The 24,783-nt window shown below is 43.2% G+C and overlaps 2 protein-coding genes and 1 long non-coding RNA gene across 11 annotated transcripts; all 3 read left to right on the top strand.

Annotated features, from left to right (window-relative positions):
• The first annotated feature begins 1,486 nt into the window (after nt 1-1,486).
• LOC133930336 (uncharacterized) lies at nt 1,487-7,377 on the top strand. The gene is made up of 2 exons (XR_009911739.1): nt 1,487-1,718; nt 7,094-7,377. It is a non-coding gene; the product is annotated as an uncharacterized LOC133930336 (long non-coding RNA).
• On the top strand, nt 3,010-3,826 carry LOC133930335 (uncharacterized). The gene has a single exon (XM_062376972.1). The coding sequence runs from the start codon at nt 3,308-3,310 to the stop codon at nt 3,611-3,613; it is 306 nt and encodes a 101-aa protein (XP_062232956.1). The 5' UTR covers nt 3,010-3,307; the 3' UTR covers nt 3,614-3,826.
• A 608-nt stretch (nt 7,378-7,985) lies between the features above and the next one.
• On the top strand, nt 7,986-22,895 carry LOC133883194 (uncharacterized). Of its 9 annotated transcripts, XR_009902829.1 has the most exons (7): nt 7,991-8,188; nt 9,599-9,793; nt 10,801-11,055; nt 11,153-12,905; nt 13,043-13,147; nt 13,238-13,300; nt 22,429-22,895. XR_009902829.1 is itself a non-coding variant. In XM_062322425.1 (6 exons), exons 3-6 carry the CDS (start codon nt 13,145-13,147, stop codon nt 22,657-22,659), a joined length of 369 nt encoding a protein of 122 aa, XP_062178409.1. In that variant the 5' UTR covers nt 10,730-11,055; nt 11,153-12,905; nt 13,039-13,144; the 3' UTR covers nt 22,660-22,895. The 9 variants fall into 9 exon arrangements, 4 of the variants coding, with proteins under 4 accessions (XP_062178410.1, XP_062178409.1, XP_062178411.1 ...); XR_009902833.1 differs by lacking the exon at nt 22,429-22,895 and adding an exon at nt 16,933-17,225 and having other exon boundaries at nt 7,986-8,188; nt 9,599-11,055; XR_009902830.1 differs by having other exon boundaries at nt 9,599-11,055; nt 12,609-12,905.
• The last annotated feature ends 1,888 nt before the right edge of the window (nt 22,896-24,783 follow it).

The following is a 24,783-nucleotide window of genomic DNA, read 5'->3' on the forward strand; positions in this document are numbered from 1 at the left end:
CCATACAATGGACGACATATTTGTATCGCCCACCTCATGGACGACATGTTTGATTTAATTCAATTACGAAAATATATGTATAATTAGTTTTTGTAATATAGATTTTGTATTCAGTAAATTGAAAAATATTGTACATTCATTCGGTGAAAAATAGTAGCTGTGCATACAATTGTCTAAATAGTTCATTCTATCTTTAATTTTAGTTAGATGTTATTTTGTCGATATTTCTTTATTTAGTTGGTGTAAAAGTGTGTATAATTTTTTATAAAGTAACTTTGTGAGAATACAAAATCTAATTTATCGAACAATAGTAGTTATGAAGTACAAATATCATATAACATATCATAGAGTTTACATATGCTAATAAATATTACATGTAACATGGGGTTTTTCGTCGCTGTGCGAATCGATTCTAACCATAAAGAGATGACAACAACATTGGCATGTACGATATGCATAAAGACTAACTGAATAATGTGCCGCTGCTAAATCTAACATGTCTTAGGAAATGAAAATAGGCTCGGGTACAATAGATACTCTGTACTGAGTGCACTTAGGGTACTTGTCCTTTCTCAGGGCTTCGGGCTTTCCACTTTAGCACGAAGGGCTTTCTCCCATTTAATATTTATCAGCGTATGTAAACTTCATACCGGTTTATATGATATTTGTGTTTTATAACTACTATTGTTTGATAAATTATATTTTGTATTCTCACAAAGTCGCTTCATTAAAAAAAAATTCTACATACTTTTACACCAACTCAATAAAGAAAATATTGACAAAATAACATCTAACTAAAATTAAGGATAGAATGAACCATTTAGACAATTGTATGCATAGCTACTATTTTTCGCCGAATAAATACGTAATATTTTTCAATTTACTAAATACAAATTGTATATTACAAAAACTAATTATATATATATTTTTGTAATTGAATTAAATCGAATATGTCACCCAGGAGGTGAGCGATACAAATATGTCACCTGTTGTAACAGCGAGATCAAGTTTTCATCCGCTGAACGGGTAATATCTTCCTCTCTCCGGTTATTAAATTCACTGGCAGCCAACGTCCACAAAGTCTCGCCCATTGAAGACAATATTCTCACATGTTGAACTGACAATGGTAGAATAGATCTTATTATTTTTCAAACGGACATATAATCTTGAAATATTTGAAGATTTTGTACCACTGTATGCTGGGCTCGTGCCTCCGTAAGCCAACTTCCGAGTCACATCCGTTTCAGCTTCCTTGGCCCAACCTGTGTAGGCTGGCCTGGCCTGGTATCCAGCACGAAGCAGGCCGTGTGAACCAAAAGCCCTGCCAATTTTGAGCAACCAAAGCACCCGACCCGAAGGACACGTACGCTTTCGTCGTATTGGCTCGTGGATTATTGTGGCGTTCGACTGCTCTGGATGGCATTCGAGGTAGCTTGCACCCGTCCTGTAGTCTACTCTCTACTGAATAACCCAAGTACAACTTGTTGCTAGATCCGCGAGGCTGATTGGTTTGAGTTTCCTAACCAAACACCCGGTCACCTCCGGGTTAACTCCACACTATCTAATTGGCCTCCTCCGCGCTAACTCTCCATGGCCGCCCTGCTCCGCTAGACCGCTAGCTCTTCAGGTCAACTCGCCGGGTCGCTGCCTCGGCGCAGCCGACGGCGTTCTGCCGCGCTCGCCGTGTGGCGCTCTGCCTATCGCGCTCGGCAAACCATGTACGTCGCTAGCTCCTCTTTGATTTGCATGTAGTTTGAGCGTTTCAGGCTGTACCTTTTTCTTCACCCTTTCGAGATGAAGTGTTCCTCTCTGTTATATCTTGCTTGGTTTGATTTCACCTTCAGCATTATTTTGCGGTGTTTTCTCGAATATGTGTGAAATGAGGTCTCGAAAATGTTTTGATGTTGAGGTGCTCTAGATAACTTGAAATGATTTGGATCAGACCGACTAGGTTTAGGGATTCATGATAGGTTGCATAATTTCAGCTTAACCTCCTTTTACAGTTCAGATCCGAGGTTAGTTGTACTCCATACTCTAAAAAAACCAAGAAGAAGAAGAAGATGTTTCCATGACGACATGAGCTCTGAATAAGAAATAGATTTCTCAATCTTGCAAAAAAGAAGAATCAACGGCTTAGAAGATCAATCACCAATCCACCAAGTAGAATGGCTGAATCCATATGAGAGACTATGTACAATAATTTTTTTTATTTCTCATTGGATAAATTATATTTTTATTTAAAACTTTTTAGAGAGTTAGATCATAGTCTTCTACACAACCAAATTTTTACAGAATTTTTCATAACTAGTGTTTTGAATTTTGAGAGCAATAAAACATAGTATTTTTTATTTTTAAACTTGTCATTCATTGAAAAAGCAACATATTTTGTAATTTTTTAATTTAAAAAAATATAAAAATAAAAATTCCTAGCACAAGTGTCAGGTACTCAGGTCTGGATGCACATGGAGAATGGACCATGTGGAGAGTGCCCATCTTGAGACCCATCAAGTATCGGCAAGCTCTTCATGTGATGGCTTAGGCCCATTGAATACCTTTTTCTTTTGCAGAGGGGCCCATCTAATGCCTTTTTTTTAGGCAGATATAGTGTGATTTATAGATATCTATTGATGCACTCTAATTTAATTTTGGGTCTATTTGAATAATTTGTAGCTTCGGAATTTCTGGCTAGCTGAGAAAGTAACTGTTACTATTGAATTTTGGTCGTTGGTTTTTATAATTTAATTTTAGATTTGTTTGGGTAGGTTGTGGCTTCGAAACTTCTAGCTAGCTGAGAAAGTGGTTGTATTTGTTGAATTTTGGTTATTAATTTTTATAATAAATTTTTAGCTTCTCAGTACACTAAAAATCAATCAGGATTTGCTTTTCAGCTTTTAGTTCATTTCAGGCATAATCGTTTCCTCAACTAACCAAAAAAACACTAAAAATCAGGACCAGAAACCAACCGTTTGAATAGCTTGTGTCATTTTTATGAGAAAAGCTGAAAGAAAAATATCCAAATAGGATTAATCAATTAACTAGTTATTTTAATTAAATCAAATTAATCAATTAATTAATTAAATTGAATTAGAATGAATCCACGTCCATCCCTACTTTCTTGCATCCAAAAGTAGAAAAAAAATAATGCCTTGCAGCCGAAGGATCGTCAAACGTTCACACCTCGCACTCACACGCATACAAAAGCCACGAACCTGGGGGTGTCAGAGCTTGAACCCTAAATCGATCGACCGAACACGAAGCCACCAGAGGCCACCGCCCACCAGTCCACCACCTATACCTAGATCTACCGATGGAGGCGCCACGCCCAAAGCACGACAACCGCGACGATCCCGCCGCCGGAGGCGACGACCTCGGCTTCCTGCAGCTGCTTGAGCTCAGAGACCGCCGCCTCCAAGCAGCAGCTTTCTTCCTCGCCTGGGGCTGCAGCACGATCATCTGCGGTACGGCCCTGAACCCCTCCACCAACCCGGAGCACGTCCTGGCAGGGTTCGTCATGCTCACCCTCGGCGCCGCGCTCGCGCTCCTCACGCTCGGCGGTGCCCGGTTCGGGCGCGCCGCGGCTCAGGTGGAGGAAGCGCTCAGGGGCTTCTTCTAGCTAGATCCGCGGCGATCGGATGCGTCTGTATATTCTGCTCTTCACTTCTGATGTTTCTGTGTATTCTGCACCACCCACTAAGAACGAGCTAGTATATAGGATTAACGGCGTTTCCTATCGTGTATCTGTGAATTGTGGTCTCATTTGCTGAGATCTACTAAGTTGGGATGACTGAGTTAGTTGTAATTAGTCAATCAACGTTGTTGTAATGCATATCTTGTTGAATAATTTGCGATATAATGAGTATATATATATATCCCAGATAACAAATAAAATGAGCAGAAGGAACCTCTGAACAAATACAAAAATATAGCAATAAGTTCTGTCATACTGAAATAACAGAATCTAATAAAAATGTATCTGAAACTGAACTGGACTGGATGCATTATTGCAATGGCTCTCAGATTATTATTATCAGGTGGCCTCAAATCTTTAAAGATTTGTACCAAAACTGATCTAGACAGCATTTCATCGATTAAATTAGAACATGAGATCACACCTAGATAGTATTCTTGATCTACTAAGCTCTGAAAATTGCATACACTTGGGCAAAAGAACAGTACCAGAATAACCTGATAACAGAACCGTATATTAACCAAAGGTTTCTCAACAGCATAAGCCATAGGCGTATGGAACATACAGGGACAGAGATGAATCCATGTTATGCTGTGATCTAAAGCACGATCATCAAAGCTCATATCACAGAACAGAACATACTAGGATGTTCCTGCCCAAGTGTATCTATCAAGACAGTGACAACAATTGAACAAATCAAGATCTAAAGACAGATAGTGATCTTGACAATCAAACTCAAAAACAGGTCACTGCATATGATTTAAGCAGAGCTTCAAGAATACATCTATTGTACTCAACATCCTAATTTAATCTCATCTAACTAAATCATCACAGAGCATGGGTTATATAGGCATCCAACAGTTCAGATCTGAGAGGAAAACTCACAGGGAGAATGATGCGACCGAATCGGTCACAGAGGATAAGCACGGCAAGGAAGTCGCTGCCCCAGAAATCCAATTCGCCGACGTAGACGCCGACGTGGAAGACGGAGGTACAAATCCTCACCGCACCGCGGACGGCGCGTGCGGGCGAGCCTTGACAGTCGCAGCACCAGAGAGCACCAAAACAAGGAACTCACTCACCAATTCCTTCCTGTATCACTATCATCAACACTCAATCCAAGCTTCACTCGGATTGTGCTCGGGAGATGATTCCCAGGACCAAAGAGGTGAACCAGTGAGAGAGAACAGGGTATGGAGGAGAAAAAACTCATCTGCGCAGAGGAATTCAGCGCCCCTTTAAAGCAGCGACAGCCATGGCGCCTTCCAGCCCTCGTTCCCGAAGGAACCGGAGGCAGTTGCGCCTTCCGCCGCCCCTGCCGAGCAGCCGCTAGCTCTCTCCATCGCGCAACCCTCAACTTCCAAGGATGCCGAATGAGCTAGAAGCCCTAGCCAGCTCCCTTTAGCAGGCCATACACAGAGCTCGGCCCAAATGGAAGAGGAAAGCCCGCCGGACAAAGCACAATGAGCCCATAAAGGAATCTTACTCCTAATGAATCATGAAATGCTTTGCAAGAAATTTTCCTTTGATCTATCATGTGCAGTTTCTTCAAGCCCCCATTGCTCTTTCTGATGTAGTAGCCTAGTAGCTGCCATTGGGGGTGGGGTTGATTGTCAAACTTGGGAATTGGGATCAGTAGACGTACGGGACTGGATTTTGGGAAATGAATAAGTTGAAATTATCTTACTGAATGATGCCGTAATGCTTTCCTTACCTCAAATTAACCCAAACGTTCTGTGCAAATTACTAATGCCCAATTGACATCTTCTTCTTCAATTCGTTTCAAAAAGATCATCTTGCCCACAAGAAGTTACTAGTTCTCATGAATATATGTGTGGCCCTAAACCAATTGAGTACTGTACAGATGGTATAATCGCAGTTAGAGGAGATATATGGGCAGCTGGATTGGGGAAGGTCGGAAGGATTATTAACGCTATTTTAGCCTGAGAGCCTGATAAACCGAGCTCTCCGATGTGCATGGAGATGAGCGGCAGACTACCATCTACCTAGGAGGACTGTGCATGCATGGAGATGAGCCATTAGTGACCACATCTCACAAAGAGCCAGCAGCAAGTGTTTTTGCAGCTGAATAACGATGCGATCCTGTTGGTCATGTAGAATAAAGCAATGATGATCTTGTCTAGCTAACTACTTATTAATTCAGTTCTCTGGATTGTCATAGTGTTAAGTTGCAATGCAAGTACGCATTTCTCAGTATGGAAACTTTGACTATGTGATAGCAGTAGCTCGTACCTTTAGATAGTATTCTTCTACTATATTACCAGAGCTTAGTAATTCAGGAGCTCCAGGCTGATGTTTGTACTACGATCAAATATTCTTGATTCATGAAATTCAAGGGAAATACTATTCAGTGAGGATGACATGTGGAATAATACATATCATCATCCTCTATTGATGAAGCGAGGAGAAATTAAAGAATGACCTCGGATATATTTTTCAGAGATATATGGGCAAAATGCATCTATGTTTACAAATTTAATTAATACACAGTCGTTTAGGGCATTGGCATGTTCTAAAACGTTGATTTTGAGCACTCATTTCTATTTCGTATATTTATAAAACAATGTTTTATTTTGTGTCTGTTTGTATCAGCTGTGTCATGCAAACTTTTAGTATAATATTGGGTCTCCCCCCTCCAGGATCAAAAAAGTGTTGCATTTTGCCTTTAGAACCTAGTTTGTACAATTCCTCTATCGTATCATGTATTCTGAAGATGACGATGTGTCCAATGGAAATATAAATCTTCTCTGAAGATAAAGATGTTTTTTAGCAAGCTTACCAGGACAAACTGTAGTTAGTATTATAGTTGAAGGAGGCATTGGCTAGAAGACGAAACCTGCGCTTTATGTGGGGCTCCTGAGAATTATAATCACGTTCATTTTCAATGTCCTGTGACAGTCTTCACATGGTGTTGTATAGGAGGCGATGGGCTTGGAATATAATCCCATTTTCTTTGCAGGATTTGACTGACCAGTGGTTAATGCCAGGAGGGAGTAAAAAAATGTTCGAAGTTCGTGGCCTTCGGGCACACAATTGATTGGTTGCGACTCCCTCTAATCCCAAATATAAGTCTATTTAGATATATTCTAAGTCAAACATTTTTAAGTTTATCCTTCAATAATAAAAAAACTCATATAGATTGACAACACAATGTTGATGTTACTAGATTCATCGTGAAAAAAATACTATCATAATATATAATTGTTTTTATCTGAAATAATATATTTTTATAGATATTATTAGTCAAAATACTATATTGAAGACTGTATCGATATCCTAACGGACTTATATTTGGGATGAGAGGGAGTAATTGCTATGTGGAAAAGACCGATTTTAGAAAACATCTTGCTGATATTTTTCTACAAATTTACCAATTTTCTGTAGCACCGGATGGTTGTACTGCGGGAGGAGATCAAGCTGACACTGGAAGTTTCAGAGGTCTTGCAGCCGAAAGCTAGGGCATGAAGCAGCCGTGCTCATTCATTTCCTTTCTGTTCAGTGTTTATCTAAGCTTGATGGTTCTTGGTTCCTAATAATGTTTCGAGGACCGTATTGGGTTTCCTTCGGTTCATATTTTGTTAGGGCTACGAGCTAATCATATTTCTCTCTTCATTTCTGCTTAATCCTACAAGTCTTTGCTTTCAATATAAGTTGGCAATTTTCTTCCATTGTCCTCCCAAAAGAAAAACATTATGCATTCTGCATTTATCCGTGTATATTTGGTGCTTTGACTGAGAGCAGCAGAGCTGACATCCGTTCATGACCGATTGGCTCATGGCGACGTTAACTGATTTCGTAGTAAGTGTTCTGGAATCTGGTGGAAAGTAAAGCTACACGAATTAGCATGCCCTGGGCCCCTGTGGGGTACATGCACATCTACAAAATACAAATAAAACCTCAAGCGCCCTCTGCTTACAAGGCTGCAACTCCGCTCAGCAGTTGCCATGGCAGCAGCTCTTGCCATCTTCAGCCGGATCCTGCTCCTTCACAAGGCTTGCAGGTTAGCCGCGAGACAGGATCCGGTTGTCAAATTCGCCCGAATTGAACAAGCTGCAATCCAAATAATCCTAGTGGCTGGTGAGTCACTATATTGGCGGCCGACTGGTCTGCATCGTAGTCACAGCAGCTTGCGTTTATATAACTGTGTCCTAGCTGACTGAGCACGGTAGGACCAACTTGCATTGTTGTTAGATCTGCGAAGCTGACTGGTGCGAATTTTCTAGCCACGCCCGCCCACGGCGACTAATTAAAACGATTCCATGTAAATCTAACCTCCAGGGGTGGATACATACGGAGAAGAGGGAGAGAGAGGTAGAGGAGGAAGAAGAGGAGAACCTTCTACACTTCACTTCTGCGTCAGCCACTGCTAACCTCCTCGGCTAGCTAGCTATTCATCATCTTGGCCGCCATGCTTCGCCTTCGCTAGCTCCTCAGGTCAACTCGCCGCCGTCTGTATTCTTGTTCCCGCTCGGCAGCCATGTACGTCGCTCCTCTCTTCCATTCGCCTATGCATGGTTTGAATTTAAAGTACATATATATTCTACGCTTCAGCGTGTCATTCTTTTCACCCTTTTATCAAATGAGGCGCTTCGCTATGTTTCATCTTGTTTTGTTTTTCACCTTCGCTTTGCGGTATCTTAACAAATACATTTATATGAGAGAATCAAGTCCTTGACTTGAGCACCTGCTGTTTGCATGTGAGCAATGGTGCCGGCCGCATGCTGCTGCCACGCCCTAGTTAAACTTGTTTTGCTTTTGCATCAGGCTGGGTAGATTTAGAGATGATAGAGGTCGCATAGTTTGCGCTTAACTAACCTCGCTCGTACGACCGGCAGTTCAGAATCAAGAGTAGATGTTCTCTGTAGAAACTGAACCGAAAAGAACATTTCTTGACGACATATGCAGTTAATCAGAAGTAGATCTCTCAATTTCACAAGATAAGAAGAAGAAACCGTTTAGAAGATAGACCACCGAGTAGAATTGCTACATCGCTACTTTTTTTAAGTATATATTAAAAATGCACATACTCACACACATCCGACTCACACTGCATACGTTCCTTGCGTTTCCTATACACGTCAAAGGACCATAAGCCTTCCACACGATATCACTGAACATACATAAATACATACTCATAATCTATCAGAATCAAATCTCAAAGGTAAACATATCCGAAAATAAACCCCGGATGGTAGGTGAGGCATCCAGAGCTGCAGCTGGGGGTGCTGCATGGTGCTCTACGGGACCGATCTGAACCGCGCCGCCAATCCGGAGCACATCCTCGCGGGATACGCGCTGTTCACCGTAGGCGCCGCGCTTTCGCTCCTCACGCTGGGCGGTGCCGGGCCCGGGCGCGTCGCAGCTCGCTTGGAGGAGGCGCTCAGGGGGTTCTTCTAGATCTGTAGCGACCGATGCCTCTGTCTAACGCTTGGGGCTTTGGGGCCCTGGGATGGTGCGTGTGCAGTGTGAGATGATGTGTGTGCATACTTGACGATGTTGTTGCAATGACAGTTTCCCTGTGAATAAAATGCTGTCTACGAATTGTCCCTTTGATCTTCATCCATGTACTGATAGATGTCCCCCGTTTTGATTCGATCTAATGTAGTAGCAGCTGGATTATTTTGGCTTGGGCTGACTAGTTGAACTGGGATCCATCATGCATGTCTTAAGAGAGAATAGGGGACTCGAGTAATCTGCAGGCTGCAAGTGTCATTCTAAAGAATGTTGTAATTCTTATATTGTGTTGTACTCAAACTAGTACAAATGCCTCTGTGCAAATGAATTGATGTGGCCTTTTGATCATTTTTTTTTTCGTTTGTTGACAACAATGAAACCTGTTTTCTTGTATGCTTAGCTTGTCCCTAAAAAAGAGGCACACTTCTTGTGCAGATGGTAGCATCCAAGACAGGGCCCAGGCTTCAAGGAGATGGGCAGCAGATGATAAATTATAACACCAATTTTACCTTATCGTTGCCTGACAAAAACCAGCTTCCGCATTATAGCACAAGGACCCTAGGATAGGGCATGGATCCAAATGGAGTTTAGTAACCAGATCTCCCAGAGAGGCACCGGGTATTGATGCAGGTGAGTAATACAACAGTGCCAATGCTGTGCTGGTAATGTAGTTTAATTAACCGAGCAACAAATTTGATCGTGTCTAGCTGATAAGTTGGGCTATTCGTTCTTTCTTCTATTGTCACAGAGGTTTTGCTAGTAACCATTTCTCAGCATGCAACTATGACAATATATATGTGGCCGTACGTAGTAGCACCTAGCTAGCTGTCAAGTGTCCATGGCGGATTGGTGTTATCTTTGAACTCTTTCTCTTCGCTTGATTGAACAGACTGAGCTCTTGCCGTATGTTTCCAAATAATAATAGTAGTAGTAGTAATGCGAGGGTTGCATCGTGACGGTGATGTTGCTCCAATAAGTTTGTATAAAAGAGTTCATCGTATTCATCGCTGTTAATAGTAGCTAGATGACCTCTGTAGGAATGGACCAATTTGGTTCCATTGTTTTTACAGCTCACCATGATCGGTATTAATTTCCACATAATTCGTTCTATTGACTTTGCATATTGAATTGCTTAATCTGCTGATAACTTGTTGGAGCTCTCCTCAGTGTTCAATAATGCAAGTTGAGTGGTTGAGCAGTTACTTATGTTGTTTTCATTGCCCAGACCGGTTAATTTGGGCATTTTCTGTTAGATCTTCAGCAACTCAATGTTTTTCGATAAACATGTTACTTACACCCTCAGGCTCCAGCGTGCATATCCACAGAAAAGGGCTTGATTTCAAGAATTTGTTTTTTTTAGCAGCGGACATATATATATGTGGTGGTCAGCATACACAGTACATGGACCAGCTGTCTCTTAAATCTTAGACACAAACCACAGTGCTATGTGTGTACCAGCTAGCGTACCATGATAAAAAGAAAACATTTTGCAAATTAAAGTCTTAGAATAAAAACAAAAATGATAGAAAGGACATATATTTTAGTGACTGGGGCCACTGGGCATGGCTTAGTACTGAACAGTTGAATAAGACCAATTAGCATCACTTGTTTTCTTTTGTGTGTGTGTCGTTTGTTAGCTGGTACGGGCATCTGAGTGGTGAGGATTTTCTAACCGGCCGGACTTCATCACGGGTATCTATCTAGTACTGCAGTGCAGTGGATGTGGAGGTCATGCACATGGCCGTGCTTCGAGTCCGGAGCGTCCAGCTCCTCGGAGGTCAACTGTACTCTCCCGGCATGCTGCCGCCGGCCGGCCGGCCGGACCTGGACAGCCTCCGCGCAACCGCGAGGAGCTCTCGATCGGCCCCACGCAACTTGAGCACATGCCGCACGTACGTCCTCCTGCCCACCCCTTACCGGATTTCTGTACGCGCTTGCATATGCTGGAGCGTTTTTGTTTCGTTTTCGCATCTTCTTTTTTCCCCGTAGGCAACGCGCTCCGTTTTGCGATGCTTCAAGGTACTAGACTTTGTTGAAGACTTCAAGTTGGTTTGCTAGCTGAAAGTCTGAAACCACGGCGTTGCCTACATGCTAACAATGTCTAGATTTGCAATATAACACCATGTGTGGTTCGCTTTTTTTTTTCTTGGAGAAAGATCGCCATGATTCTTTGCTTGGTTTGTTGCTCTCTCTCTCTCTCTCTCTCTCTCTCTCTTATTTTTCTTTTTTTAGAAGATAGATTAGTAAGGTAGCAGGGTCGCTCGGCAGGAGCCACAGACTCTTTTAAGAATTTCTTTCCTCAGTACAAGCCAAGTTTTCATCTCTATCCGGAAATGGACCAGTCAATGTAGGAAAAGTGACGAGTAACGGAGGAGGAGGACGACGACTCAATCAACCAAAGGGATAAGGTTCACTAAGTCCATTGAAAAGTATAGTATGTACTAACTCACTGTACAGAGCTTTGTGAGATGAGAACAATTAGATTGGCTTGATTAGTCCGGCCGTACGTAGAAATGCGCGTACCAGTATACAGTGTTAAAAGGTAATTTTGGCGCGTTAATTATTGCCAGGAGAGAAAATTAAGACGCCAAGGCCAGGATAACTAAGCTGCTAACACTTGGACTCATTTTTACTCCGATCCGTTCGCCGATGGACCGAATCATTTTCTCAGCTCAACTAATTCCCTCCATTTCCCATTCGAAAAAAAAAGCTTCCATTTCTGACAGATGGTTACGTACCAATGGTTGGGGGTCGTTGACATCTCTGGTCCTACCGGTCTACGTCTCTGAACCATGAGTCCCTGAAGGCTTACGGATCTCTGTGTTCTGAAACTCTTGAGAGCCTTAGCTTTCTGGAGCCTTAGTTCTCTGAGCTTAGGTAGGCTCTTCGAAGCACGAAGATGATTTATCAGATCTTGAGGAAAGATCAGTCTGAGGGGATCCATTAGCTGTTTTCCATTTGTAAGGAACTTACTAGCATTTATTAATAAGTGTTGATCATTCTAATATCCTACGCAAGTAGAAGACAGACTGACACATTGAACAGTGCAGAGTCATAATAAGCAACCGACTGAGTACCACGCCCTTAGGATTACTTGCCCCACTGTATTGCTATAGTAGATAATATCTTCTGATTAGGGGTAAATGCATACTAACTAGACTCATGTTATGTGATTCGATCGATCTTGAGTCTATGTGGTATAATGATAGTTTGTACGTTATCTTTGTAAGATCATGCTTGCACATTTTCACCCTGAACAACACTATAAATACAGACACATGACCCTCAAATCAGAGAACTAATCTTTTTTAATATCAATAAATCTTTGGTTCTTCATTCTCTCTACTTTTCTCCAAGCTTAAATCTCCTCTCTAAAAGAGATTCTCGTCGTAATTTATTCATGAAAGATATTTTCTTTTCTATCAACACTAATCATATATAGCAGTGATGAAATGGCAAAACAAAAGATTAAGCTATATGCGGTTACGTCATCCCCACGCAAGGCAACCACCGCCTCCGCCTCCGCGTTGCGAGCCCTTTATTCACTCTGCGCATCCGCCAATATTGACTCCTCTCTCCTTCCCACCGAGCTCGATCCATCGCAGGCAGACTCGCAGTGCAGAGATTAGCCCACTGGGAGCAGCGATGGCGTCCTTCCGTTATCTTTAGTACTAAAACCCCAACGATCGCGTCGTCACCGATCTGTTCGTCCGTGCTAGCTGCTGGATTCGGTCGAGATCTGGTGAGTTCTTGCCCTACGTACCCTTTTTCATTCCCCTCTTCTTCCTCCCTCCCTCCCTCCTTACCACTCTCTCTCCGGCCCTTAACTAGATCGATCAAGTACTCTTGGTTTCCTAATTTCATCCTCTAACTAGTCAGAGATCGATCGATCTGAGAGAACGAAGAAGGGAACCAGGGCATATCCATCTACGTCGTACGTGATTGAGAGGCTACAGCTTCACGAAGCTCATCGATCGATCGATGGTAAGCATCTTATTTGAGCTAGCTAATTAGACACAAGCCTTACATGATTTTTTTTCTTACATTTTTTTTTCTGTTTGATGGTGGGTATAGGCGAAGGGCATGGTGGACATGGAGAAGCAGGCGTTCGACGACGGGATGGACGCTCATGAGCCGGTAAATACTGCTCTCTCTCTCTCTCTCTCTCTCTCCTCTCTCTCTCTCTCTCTCTCTCTCTCTCTCTCTCTCTCTCTCTCTCTCTCTCTCTCTCGGCTGTTTGGGAGGGGGGAGGGGACTAATCGATTGACTGATTAACATGCCAAAGGAATCGATTGACATGCAAGCACTAGAGCTCGCGACGTGTTGTTTGCTAATTTTTTTAGTTATATCAACCGCATGCATGCAAACTAGCCCTAGGTTAAAGTAGTAAAATTTGGACTGTTATTTGGTCACGCAAGTACGTTTCTAGTGCTTGGTTGTTCTTATCTGTGCACGAGCTCAATCACGGTACTACTTCTAATAGTTAATTGTAGCTATCATTAAATTAAAGCCTTCTTGCATGATTGCATCATCGATGCAGTCCTTATTCGATGTCATTAATTATATCCCTCTGTGTCGTCATGAGCATCTTCAATCATTCATGTAATTACTTTGTGAGCTACTTTTTAACACTATATAAATTGTAATAATTAATAATGGTTTAGTGCATGTCTTATGCAAAGGCTGGAATAAAAAATTCCTTCATCGAAAAAAAAAAAACTCCCAGGCATATGTCAAACATCATTCAGGTAGCTCGATATTAACTAGTGCTGATCGTGCTTATCATGGTACATGTGCTGGTACAAATTAACACGTACTTTTGGAACAATCTTGGTGAACATTCTTATTTATATACAGATGAATGCCTTTTTATGTTGTGCTCACGTACTATATAAACAACTTGAGATTTCTGACTCCATGTGTTCCCCTCCCTATATGCATGCACCATGGTAATGAGAATATAGTATGTATGACATGTTCACTACCTTTTCTATCATTGTTGTAACACCCAAATTTCAATTTTTGCAATAATTTAAACTTTTGCTAGAAATTAAATAGATGGTTGCAATTTTGTTCAATAGGAAAATTAATTTCTAAAATTAATTTGGCCTAGGATAATTGTTTGAATGCATTCATGCCGTTATAGATGCAATAAGGTTTTATTGGGTGGAAAAAGTTTGCAAAATTTCGCTAGATTTAGCCACTTTAAAACATCATTTGAAATTATGTTGAAAATTCTAATGGAAAAAGTTTTGAAAATTAAGAAATTGCGCTTGGGCCGATTTCTTTCTTCCGGCCCATTTCACCCTCCTCCCCCCCTCCTTTCCCCTCCCGCGTGGGCCGGCCCCTCTCTCCCCTGCGCCAGCCTAAGTCCGCCGAGATGACCGGCCTCCCACTCCAGCCGGCCCGTCGCCCCGCTCTCGCTGACGTGTGGACCCGCTGAGCTCGAGCCGAAGCCACGCGCCGAGCCTCGAAGCCGTCGGCTCGCCTTCTTCCTCCTCCCGACGCCCGACGCCTGAGCTCTCGTTGCCGCTGTCGTTTCAAATCGAAGCCGTCCCGCGCATTGAATCGCGAAATTAATTGCATGGTCGTGATCCTCCCCCTCCCCACTCTTGATTCCGACCGTTTCCCCTTCCTCTTGCATAGAAACCGTAGTTGGAATAAAATTTGGGGCCGCCGGCCAAACCTCTCGAATCCGGCCGCCTCCCTTCCCCTTTCGGCTATTTAAGCCCTCTATCGGCATCGTTGCATCATTCCCCACCCGAACCATCCTTTTTCCCCTCGGTTTGCGCTCGGGTTTAAGCCCTCCGCCGAGACACCCATTGTTGACGGTAAGAAGCTTGGCCACCGCCCGTTTCCTTCATGGCTGAGCCTCATTTAACCTTGTTCTTCGCTCAAACGGTTCCGTAGGGTCTCGGTCTTCGTCCCTCAGCGCTTTTTGGAGTGTCTCTCGTGGCCGGACTCCACTTCCGCCGAAGACCGAAGCACCGCCGGCCTCCCTCACCGTCGCCAGCCATCTCCGGTACTCCTCTGCCGTCGTCGAACCCGTGGTGAGCTTCCCTTTCTCCCCCTTTCTCTTTTCCACCGCTCACCATTGAGTATCATGGCCGGATGCGCTGTTTGGCGCATCGCCGGCGAGCTCGCCACCATCCCTGCCGCTACCGGCCGTCGCCCCCTCCGTTGGAAGCCGCCGGCACCGCTATTACAAACCCCGGCCATCGGATCTCCGATCTACGGCTCGGATTAGACCGGCCAGGGGCATACCCCTTCGGTCCACCATGGACCGGTGGACCGGTGTGTCCTCCGTGGTCCACAAGCCCCGTGAACCTTTTCCACATCTTTTCCTTTTAAGAATTAAATCTGTTTTGTTTTATGACGTCATAAATCCAATTTTCAGTATAAAAACAATTCGGATTTTCTCTGATAATAAGGAAATTTTGCAGAAACACCCCTGGAACTTCAAATAATCATAACTTTTTGTTCGTAGCTCCGATTTAGGCGATTTTCGCGCTCAAACAATCGTAGCGTCGCGTAGAATCTGTTTATAGGGTTTTCATATAGTTTTAGGAATGTTTGGTGTACTGTTCTTATATTAGATTGTGTGCTCGTGTAGACGATTCAGTCCAGGAGTTCGGCAACTTTCAAGAGGAAGATTTTGAAGGACCTGTGCAACACTTCAATAAAGGCAAGTGTCTTGACCATGTTGTAAACCCAGTTTTTTTACATAAAGCGAGTCTTTGTCAAATATGCATGCTGTTTTACAAAATGGGTAGTATAGCAAATACTAGTGTTAGATATAAATGCTTTATCCATACAAGATCATCATGTATATGCTTAGCCATGCTTTAGATGAACATGTAGCGTGTAGGTGATGAATCTTGTGTTATAAACTAAAAATTGATATAGAAAGAATATCTTAGAAACTGATGTTGTTAAGGGAGTTAACAACAAAGATAATTAGGGTTTTGGACAAGAAAGGGCTACTTTTCCCAACATGGTTGGTTGTTCGGAAATATTTTGTAACATACTCTTATGGGGTTATTGGAGGTCTTGCCCAGACCATTTTAAGGACCGGTTAGTGGAGCGAACATCAATGGCAAATAAAGCAACCACGAGACCAATATGGTACGGCTTGACCTAGTAACTAGATGTTCTCTCTGTGTTGTATGAGCCAATCGGATATGTAGAAAAGGAAGGGTTACTTTCCGATTCTACCCGGCACAAGAGGGGGCTTCTGGGGTGGAGGGTTACTCCACTTATGTCCGGCGGTGAAACCTCAGTGGGCGAGTACATACTGGGAGACTCTCTGGAAAAGCCTCGTAGTGATCTCTTGCTGCACACCCCGGAAGTGTGTAAGGTACCATCAGGTGCCAGCAACAGAGAAGATCACGACTCGTGGGTAAAGTGTACAAACTCTGCAGAGTGTCAAACTGAATATTCAGCCGTGCTCATGGTTATGAGCAGCATGGACCCTCACATGATTAGTCGGGTGGGTGTTTTTCTTGGTTTGGGAATTGGGTTGAATTCCCGGAGGTTAAAAGAGATCTTTGGGAATTGGGTTGAATTCCCAGAGGTTAAAGAAAAAAATCTTTGGTACATTTTTTTCCCGGTTAAAATAAAAATTTGTTTTCCATAGTTCAGGGCTAAAAATCGGCTTTTATGCAAATGAAACCCTAGAGAATAGGAAGCCTTGTTTCAAGCCACCATATCAAATTAAATGTTTTTCCCTACTTGTTGAGTATTGGAAATACTCACGCTTGCTGTTTCAGAAGGTGAAACCTTTGAAGAATTTCATAAGGACAACTTCCCCGAGGATGATGCCGAGTTCTAGGCTTGTGGAACTCTCGGTCGGCTGCCTGTTGGCTTGGAGCTGCGCTGTTCTCTCTTTTTTCTTTCTTTCTTCCGCTGTGGTGTTCTTTTCTTTAGACCCGTGTGTGGTCATTTTATAATAATTTAGCGTTGTAATAAGAAACATTGTGTCTGTTACACTAATGAAGTCGCTATATGTATGAATAACTCATCCTGTCATACATATAGTTTACATCTGGTTTTGGTCTTAAAATCGGGTGTGACAATTGTCTATAAGCAGATTGAACGGGATGTGTAGTTGCTGACAAAATGATCCTCTCTCTCTCTAGCCGCTCAGAGTTCTGGTCAGTGGTTGGGTGTTTCTGGCCGTGCGGGCCCCATCGCCCCGGCATGTATCTTCATTTTTCCATCTAGCCATCGTTAGCTAGTCTTGTAGCTTAGGCCTTCATGGCTATGTGATTCTTTGTTTTAGGAGGGTGTTGCGTTGTCATACAGTCTTGAGTTTAATCTCCCTGCTTTGAAATGCTTTGCTCGGAGTCCTCTGTTGCTACATAGTGCATCATGTTAGGTAACATTCTCTGTTGGAATGTTCGGCGGTTGAACGAGCTGGCGAAACGTGCGGCGGTCTGTCAAGTGCCCTTGGCTCGGATGGCTCTGGAGGGGGGCATTCTGTTGCTATGGGACAACATGGTGATAGCCTTGGATATGGTTGTCCATCGGGCACACTCAATCACAACTAGAGTAACTCCAGTGGTGGGGGTCACGCCATGGCACATCTATGTAGTTTTTGGGCCACAATTGGAAGCCAGCTTTTCTAAGTGAACTCCAGGAGGTTGCATGCTCTGTCACCGGCCCTTGGCTCATCCTCGGAGACTTCAACTTAATTTATGAGGCCACGGACAAAAGCAATTTGAACCTCAACAGAAGATTAATGGGCCAATTTAGACGTGCATTGGATGACTGCGAATTACGCGAGCTTCCTATAGTCGGGAGGCGATTGACCTGGAGCAACTAGCAATCCCCCCCAACCCTTGTGCGTCTGAACAGGGTGTTTTGCAACTCGGAATGGGATCTCCTACATTCAGATGTAATGCTCCAACTACTATCTTCATCAGCTTCCGACTACTATCCGCTGCTCCTCACCTTTAGTGCTGACATTTGACCTCCTCGATGTTTTCGCTTCGAGAACTTCTGGATACATGTTGATGGTTTCAAGGAAGTGGTTTAGCAAAGCATGGTCGGAGCCACATGAGCTCATCAACCTATACCACATCCTGGACACAAAGTTGAGGCGTGTGGCAAAGGCCTTACAACAATGGCACTCCAAGCATTTTGGTGATTTTGAATTGCAATTTGCAACATTTCAAGAGGTTATCCGCATTCTTGACTTGGCAAAAGAAGTTCATCCTCTCACTGAAGCTGAGTGAGAGCTACAAACCTGACTAAAGGCTCCAGTACTCGGTCTGGCAGTTGTAGAGTGGATTTGACACCGCCAATGCTCTCAATTGTTGTTTCTCAAGGCTCCAGATACCAACTCAAAATTTTTCCACCTTCGCGCCAACGGTAGACGTCGCAAGAACCATATCCACTCCCTCCAAACAGTAGAAGGTCTTGCTATTAGCCATGAGGAGAAGGCCGCCAAAATCTTTTGGCACTTCTCGACCATCCTAAGTACCCCTGCACATGGCAATCTAGGCTTCGACTAGGATGCCATAGTCCTTCCAAGCCGCGATCTCTCATCGCTCAAGTCTCCCTTCTCGGAGGAAGAGATATGGTCAACTATCAAAGCTTCTCCACCAGACAAAGCCCCTGACCAGACGGATACACGGGCTATTTTTATCAGCAGTGTTGGGACCTTATCAAAGAGGATGTCATGGCAGCCATTCACCATTTTTACAGCATGCACTATCATCACTTCAATCGCATCAATGGGGCTTTTATCTCTCTACTGTCGAAAAAAGAAGGAGCATTTGAAGTGGGAGACTACCAACCGATCAGCCTGATTAGTAGCTTTGCGAAGCTCATCTTCAAAGCTTTATCTCTCCGATTGGCCCCTTTCTTAGGCAAGCTTGTCTCCATGACCCAGAGTGTATTTATCAAGAAGCAGTGTATCCAAGAGAATTTTCTATATGTCCAAAATTTGGTGCAGGATCTGCATCGCAATCACAAACCATCACTTCTGCTCAAGATGGATATTTCTAAGGCCTTCGACATGGTCTCCTGGCCCTATCTCCTAAATCTCCTTCAAGCACGTGGTTTTGGACCCCATTGGCGGCAATGGATGTCTATCTTATTCGCCACGGCTTCGTCCAATGTGCTCCTTAATGGTTACCCCAGACAGACTCTCCACCACCGTAGGGGCCTACGACAGAGTGATCCACTTTCCCCTTTCTTGTTCATCATCGCCATCGACTCGTTACAACACCTTTTTGAGATAGCAACAAGGGTTGGTTTATTATCTCCGATTAATCATCAGGCTACAAGGATGCAACTCTCTCTCTACGTTGATGATACAGCCATCTTCTTGGCCCCATCAAGGAAGAGCTGGAACTAACAGGTCAGATTTTGGAGCTCTTCGACCAAGTCACTGGCCTACGAGCAAACTTATCCAAGAGTTCTGTTGCAGCTATTCAATTTGATGAGCTAGACCTACAAGACATCCTAGCAGCAATCCAGGTCCCCAAGTATCTCTTCCTTTCAAATACCTCGGGATGCCACTATCTTTACATAAATTGTGACGGGTGGAGCTTCAACCGCTACTCGACCATGCCACGCGTAGAGTGGCAGGCTGGAAAGGCCGATTTTTCAACCCTGTCGGGAGGGTGACTTTGGCAAAAAATTTGCTCACTGCTCTACCGATCTACATCATGACCATCCACCATCTACCAGTCTATGTTCGGAAGCGACTGGAGAAAATAATACGTACTTGGGTGTGGGCCGATGCAGAGGAGGCTAGTGGCACCAAATGCAGAGTTTCATGGGATCGTGTTTGCCGGTCGAAGGATTTAGGCGGACTGGGTATCATCAACCTAGAGAAATTCGATCTTGCCCTCTGACCTCGTTGGCTGTGATTTGCATGGAAAACTCCAAAGAAGTCTTGGGCCAGACTTGAAATCCCTTGTGATGATACGGATCGGGCGCTCTTCAACACTCTCACAACAATTTCAGTAGGTGATGGATGTACAATTGACTTTTGGAACAGTTGCTAGCTACAAGGTTTCGCTCCCCTGAACATTGCGCCGGACCTCTATATGGAGACTCGGCCATGACGCCGCACTATGAGCATGGCATTGACCAATGACCAATGGATCGAGGACATCGGAGATCGCATCACACCCAACACACTGCCATACTATGTTAGGCTATGGAAAGCCTTGAGGGTAGTCATTCTAACCTTTACGCTGGACACCATTATTTGGCGGGGGTTGAGATAATATCCTATTCTGCCCGATCTGCTTATCTAAGTAAGTTCAAAGGAAGCTCCTCGGGTGACTTCATTCCTTTGGTATGGGAGCCATGGGCACCCCAACGATTCAAATTTTTTGCCTGGCTCCTAATCAATCGACGGGTTTACATGGCAAATCGGCTGCTTCATCGAGGATGGCCAAACTCATATTTCTGCCCCCTCTGTGTTCATAACCTGGAGACCATCGACCATCTTTTTATGGACTGCCCCTTCACGGCTGACATGTGGCGCGTCGTGGGTGATTGGTCCAACCTACCAGCCCTCGCACATGATGCTGCGCACAACTTCTGACGAGGATGGGAACAATGTGTCCTTTCTATGCCTCGAGCTTCCCGACGCAAGCTCAAAAGCCTCATCCTCCTCACCGTGTGGCAGTTGTGGAAGGAAAGAAAATGTCGTATCTTTGAAGACAAATGCACAGCCCCAAACGCCATCGAATCATTGAGGAGTTCAATCTCTGGGCCTTGATTGGCACTCAGTTCTTTTAGTTGGGTGGCTCACCTTGTATATGTTGTATAGTTAGATAAATAGACAGATGTCCATTTGTTTTGTTTCTTGTTTTTCGTCATTCTCTCTCTCTCTCTCTCTCTCTCTCTCTCTCTCTCTCTCTCTCTCTCTCTCTCTCTCTCTCTCTCTCTCTGTGTGTGTGTGTGTGTGTGTGTTGTTTCTGTTTGTGTGATTCCACATACCGATGGATCATGTATCTATGGCGTGTATTGTTTGTAGAAAAAAAATATGGATCCATCGGTATGCCAGACCCTATTGTCTAATTACCACATATTTAACTTTTATAGAAGGGATTTTTAAAAGAAATTATATGTACAAGATTTCCTCCCAGATCAGTTCACCAATTTACCTGGTATTGTTTGGATTTGCTAATCCTGCATGGAAGCATGATCTATAGTTGAAAAAACGAGCTGTTTTGGAGAATTTCATGCATTAATTGATTCCGTTTGTGAGGGATTATTGGTTTGTTTTCTTTCGAGCCACTCTTTTGTGTAAATCTGGAGGAAAATAAATCACGTCTTCTTTTTTCTCTGAATTTGACCCATCTTTCGGTCAGCACTTCAACCTTAGCAAGTTCCACTCCGCATCATCTAGCAACATTTATAGTTCTTCGCTTTTTTATAATGTTGATCCAAGTCTTTAGAAACTCCAATCTGCATGCCCTGTTATATATACCTTAGCTTCAATCTGATCTTGAAAAAGAAGCTTTGAAGCCAAATGAATCTAGAGAATTCTTTTATCAAAAGAATTCATAAAATATTTGGAACTGTAGTGCACGCATCATAATTCTCTATCGAGCTCAATACATATAGAAGAATCAAGATCTCAATATAAGCTAGCTAATTAACCCAAATTAATTTGCATGGTGCATGTATTGGCTGCGGATAGTACCTAGCTAATTTTCATTGTGAACTATGTATCCTGCAAACACGTCTAGTTAAACCAAAAGCATGCATAAAAACAAGGCCAAGATTAAAGTAGTAAAATGAAGTAACTGGAGTTTTGGGCAATACATATACACATAATGTTTCTAGTGCTTGCTAGGTCTGGTGATCTGTGCATGAACTCATCAACTCAGTCACTGCTGGTAGGATACTTCTGATATTAGTGTAAACATCATCAAAGCTATTGCATGCATGCAATTACTTTGTGAGCTACTTTTTGACACTACGTTGTTGAATAACACTCCGTATCAACCTTTATTAAGCATACATCATCCAGGCAGCTCGATATACGATCAACTAGAGCTAATCGTGTTTATCAAGGTGTGTGAATGACAAACATGTATTTTGGAACAATCTTGGTGAACAATATTCTTCTACACAAATGAACTTACGCCTTTTAATGTACAACAACTAATTAAACAAACTTGAAATCAATTTCTATCTCCATTTTATGTTTCCCTTGCTATATATGTATGAACCATGATAATGAGAGTATTATGTTTGACATGATCATTTTTTTCGTAATGTGGCATAAGCAGGTTGAAGGGGGCGTAGTTGCTGCCAAGATGAATTCTGATGACCTGAAAAAGTGGCTGCCGTACTGGCTTTTCGTGGCTGTTTCGGTGATAGCTCTGACCAACCGTCTGCTCCCTGACGGACGAGACGACGCCGACCCAAAGGGCCAGCTTATCTCTCCGGAGCTAGCCATGTTCGCAGTGCTCCTTTGTGCCATCTGCCTCGTGCTTCGCACCGTGAAGCAGACGATGTGAGAGTGCGTCGCGTTCATGCCTCATCGTCCGGAGTACTGGAACCTAAATTCTAGCTATATATGCGTTTTCCGTGGTATGCATCGCCGGGCATCTTGCGTTTCTACTAAGTTTGAACGGTTTCAGCATATTTACGTGCATGCATGGACAAAGGTGTGTGTAATAATTCCAGGATATGTTCGACTCCTGAAACTTCAGAGCCCTGGCTCTTAATTTCAGTTGCTTTTTATTTGCTCGTACGTACGTTTCTGACAGGCAGTTTATTTGGCAACAATTATGATGACTCAAATTAGTAATATTGTGCAACTAAACTGGATCGGCAGTTGCCACGAATATGTACTTATCAGTCTTCGGCACGGTAAATAATAAGATCAGCTGGACTAGGATGACGTTCCGGTGGGCAGTAGAATCGGGTAAGTAAAGTTGCTGCTTTGCCAATTCAGCTATAATTATTTTTTTAGGTTCAGGAGAAAGTTTACGTCACCGGTCTCTGATCTCACAATCAGATAACCACACTGTTGGATGACTGATACCAACTTACATCGATCACAGCAGGATTCTGCTATAGTTATAGTTTAGACAGTATCAGATATGGCTGAAGCAGAATAGTCTTTCCTTGATCTATCACATGTGCTCCTATAACTAACTACTGTTGATACTGTTGCTGTCATGAATGATACTCTTCTTGCTTCTGGGCGATATTTATCATGCATTATGTCAACATGCAAGACTTCGTCTGTAGTAATATCTGTTGCCACGCAGTTAATTTAATCATCCGGTTCAACACAGATAATTAATGTCAGTTATTGTTAAATGCTGATGTCACCGTGCATACGTATACGTGTTTGGTCAATGTGTGCTTTCCATGTATCACATATAAAAAATTGGCTGAACCAGCAACCTCTCAAAACTCACAGTAATCTAGAAGGTGGGCTCAAAATTCGTCCGGCTACTCCCTTGCGTTTCTGTTTTAAAGTCGGAGGGAAATGCGAATAGGAAACAAGCCCAAGGAAAATCAAATTGAAGTCACTGGACAAAACTAGTCAGCCCTTGCAGTCATTGCATATTGATTGATCTGGAGTCAAATCTTGCAGTGCTGCTGCAGTAGTAGCCTAGCAGCTAGCACTGCTACGCAACACTTGGAAAGATCCTCGTACGCCCCCGACCACTCAGCAGGGCCGGCTATGTGGGGGTCGAGCGGGGTGGCTGTTTTAGGCTTAAAATCGAGGGATCTCTCTCTAGGTATTTATAGATATTATATATATCTAATAATTCATATGATAACAATAAAATTATATTTAAAATAGGAGGTAGGTCTAACAGTTCATACAATAGAACACAGTTGGCCTGATTTCTTTAGTCCATAAAAATCAAGTGACCTACCTGTATGCCTAGCATATTTAGCTATTTGTCTGTTTTGTGTTTTTTTTCCATCCAGACAGTCTAGTTTTCTGCGCTCCACGGAACCACGACCTCCAAGGCGTTTTATATGCCCGTAGATTTGATCAAAGACAGGTGTCAGCTATTGCCATATGAGTTTTCGTCGCTGTTTTTTCTCCCCTATAGTTTCTACTCCACCTCAAATGGATCTGACCTTTGCTGATATCGCATGTTTGAAATATGAAGAAGTCCTTGTTTGCTCTGATGATCGATGGGTCCGACTCCGTTGCACGGTACGGGGCGGCTCCCGCGTGTGCCCAATCATCGCCATCACAAAACCCAACCGTTCACACTACCAATCACATAAGCACGTAGCTAATCGACCATCAGCAGTTGAACCTAGCCGTTTAGCAGTAAGTAGCTGTCTACCAACGTAGCGTCTATGTTGTGGTGTTGGCATCTGCGAGCAAATAGCTCCAAAGTCATATTATGGCTGCAAGCTACCTGCTGCATGTACTGGTGAGTAACTAGAGCTACATGCACTACAAATGCGAGTTGCTATAAGTCTAAATAATCGTTGCTAGCATCTATACCAACAGATTAAGCATGCGTTGCAAGAGGTGGCGTTGCAATGGTCTACTGGGACGCATACATATGCGTTGGTAACAAGTGCAAAGAAGCGTTGCAAGCTAGCAACGTATATAGTTGGTTTCACCAACACCTGCATATGCGTTGCAAGCTTGAATA

This window comes from Phragmites australis, chromosome 10 (genome assembly GCF_958298935.1).
Source record: "Phragmites australis chromosome 10, lpPhrAust1.1, whole genome shotgun sequence".
Lineage (NCBI taxonomy): Eukaryota > Viridiplantae > Streptophyta > Magnoliopsida > Poales > Poaceae > Phragmites > Phragmites australis.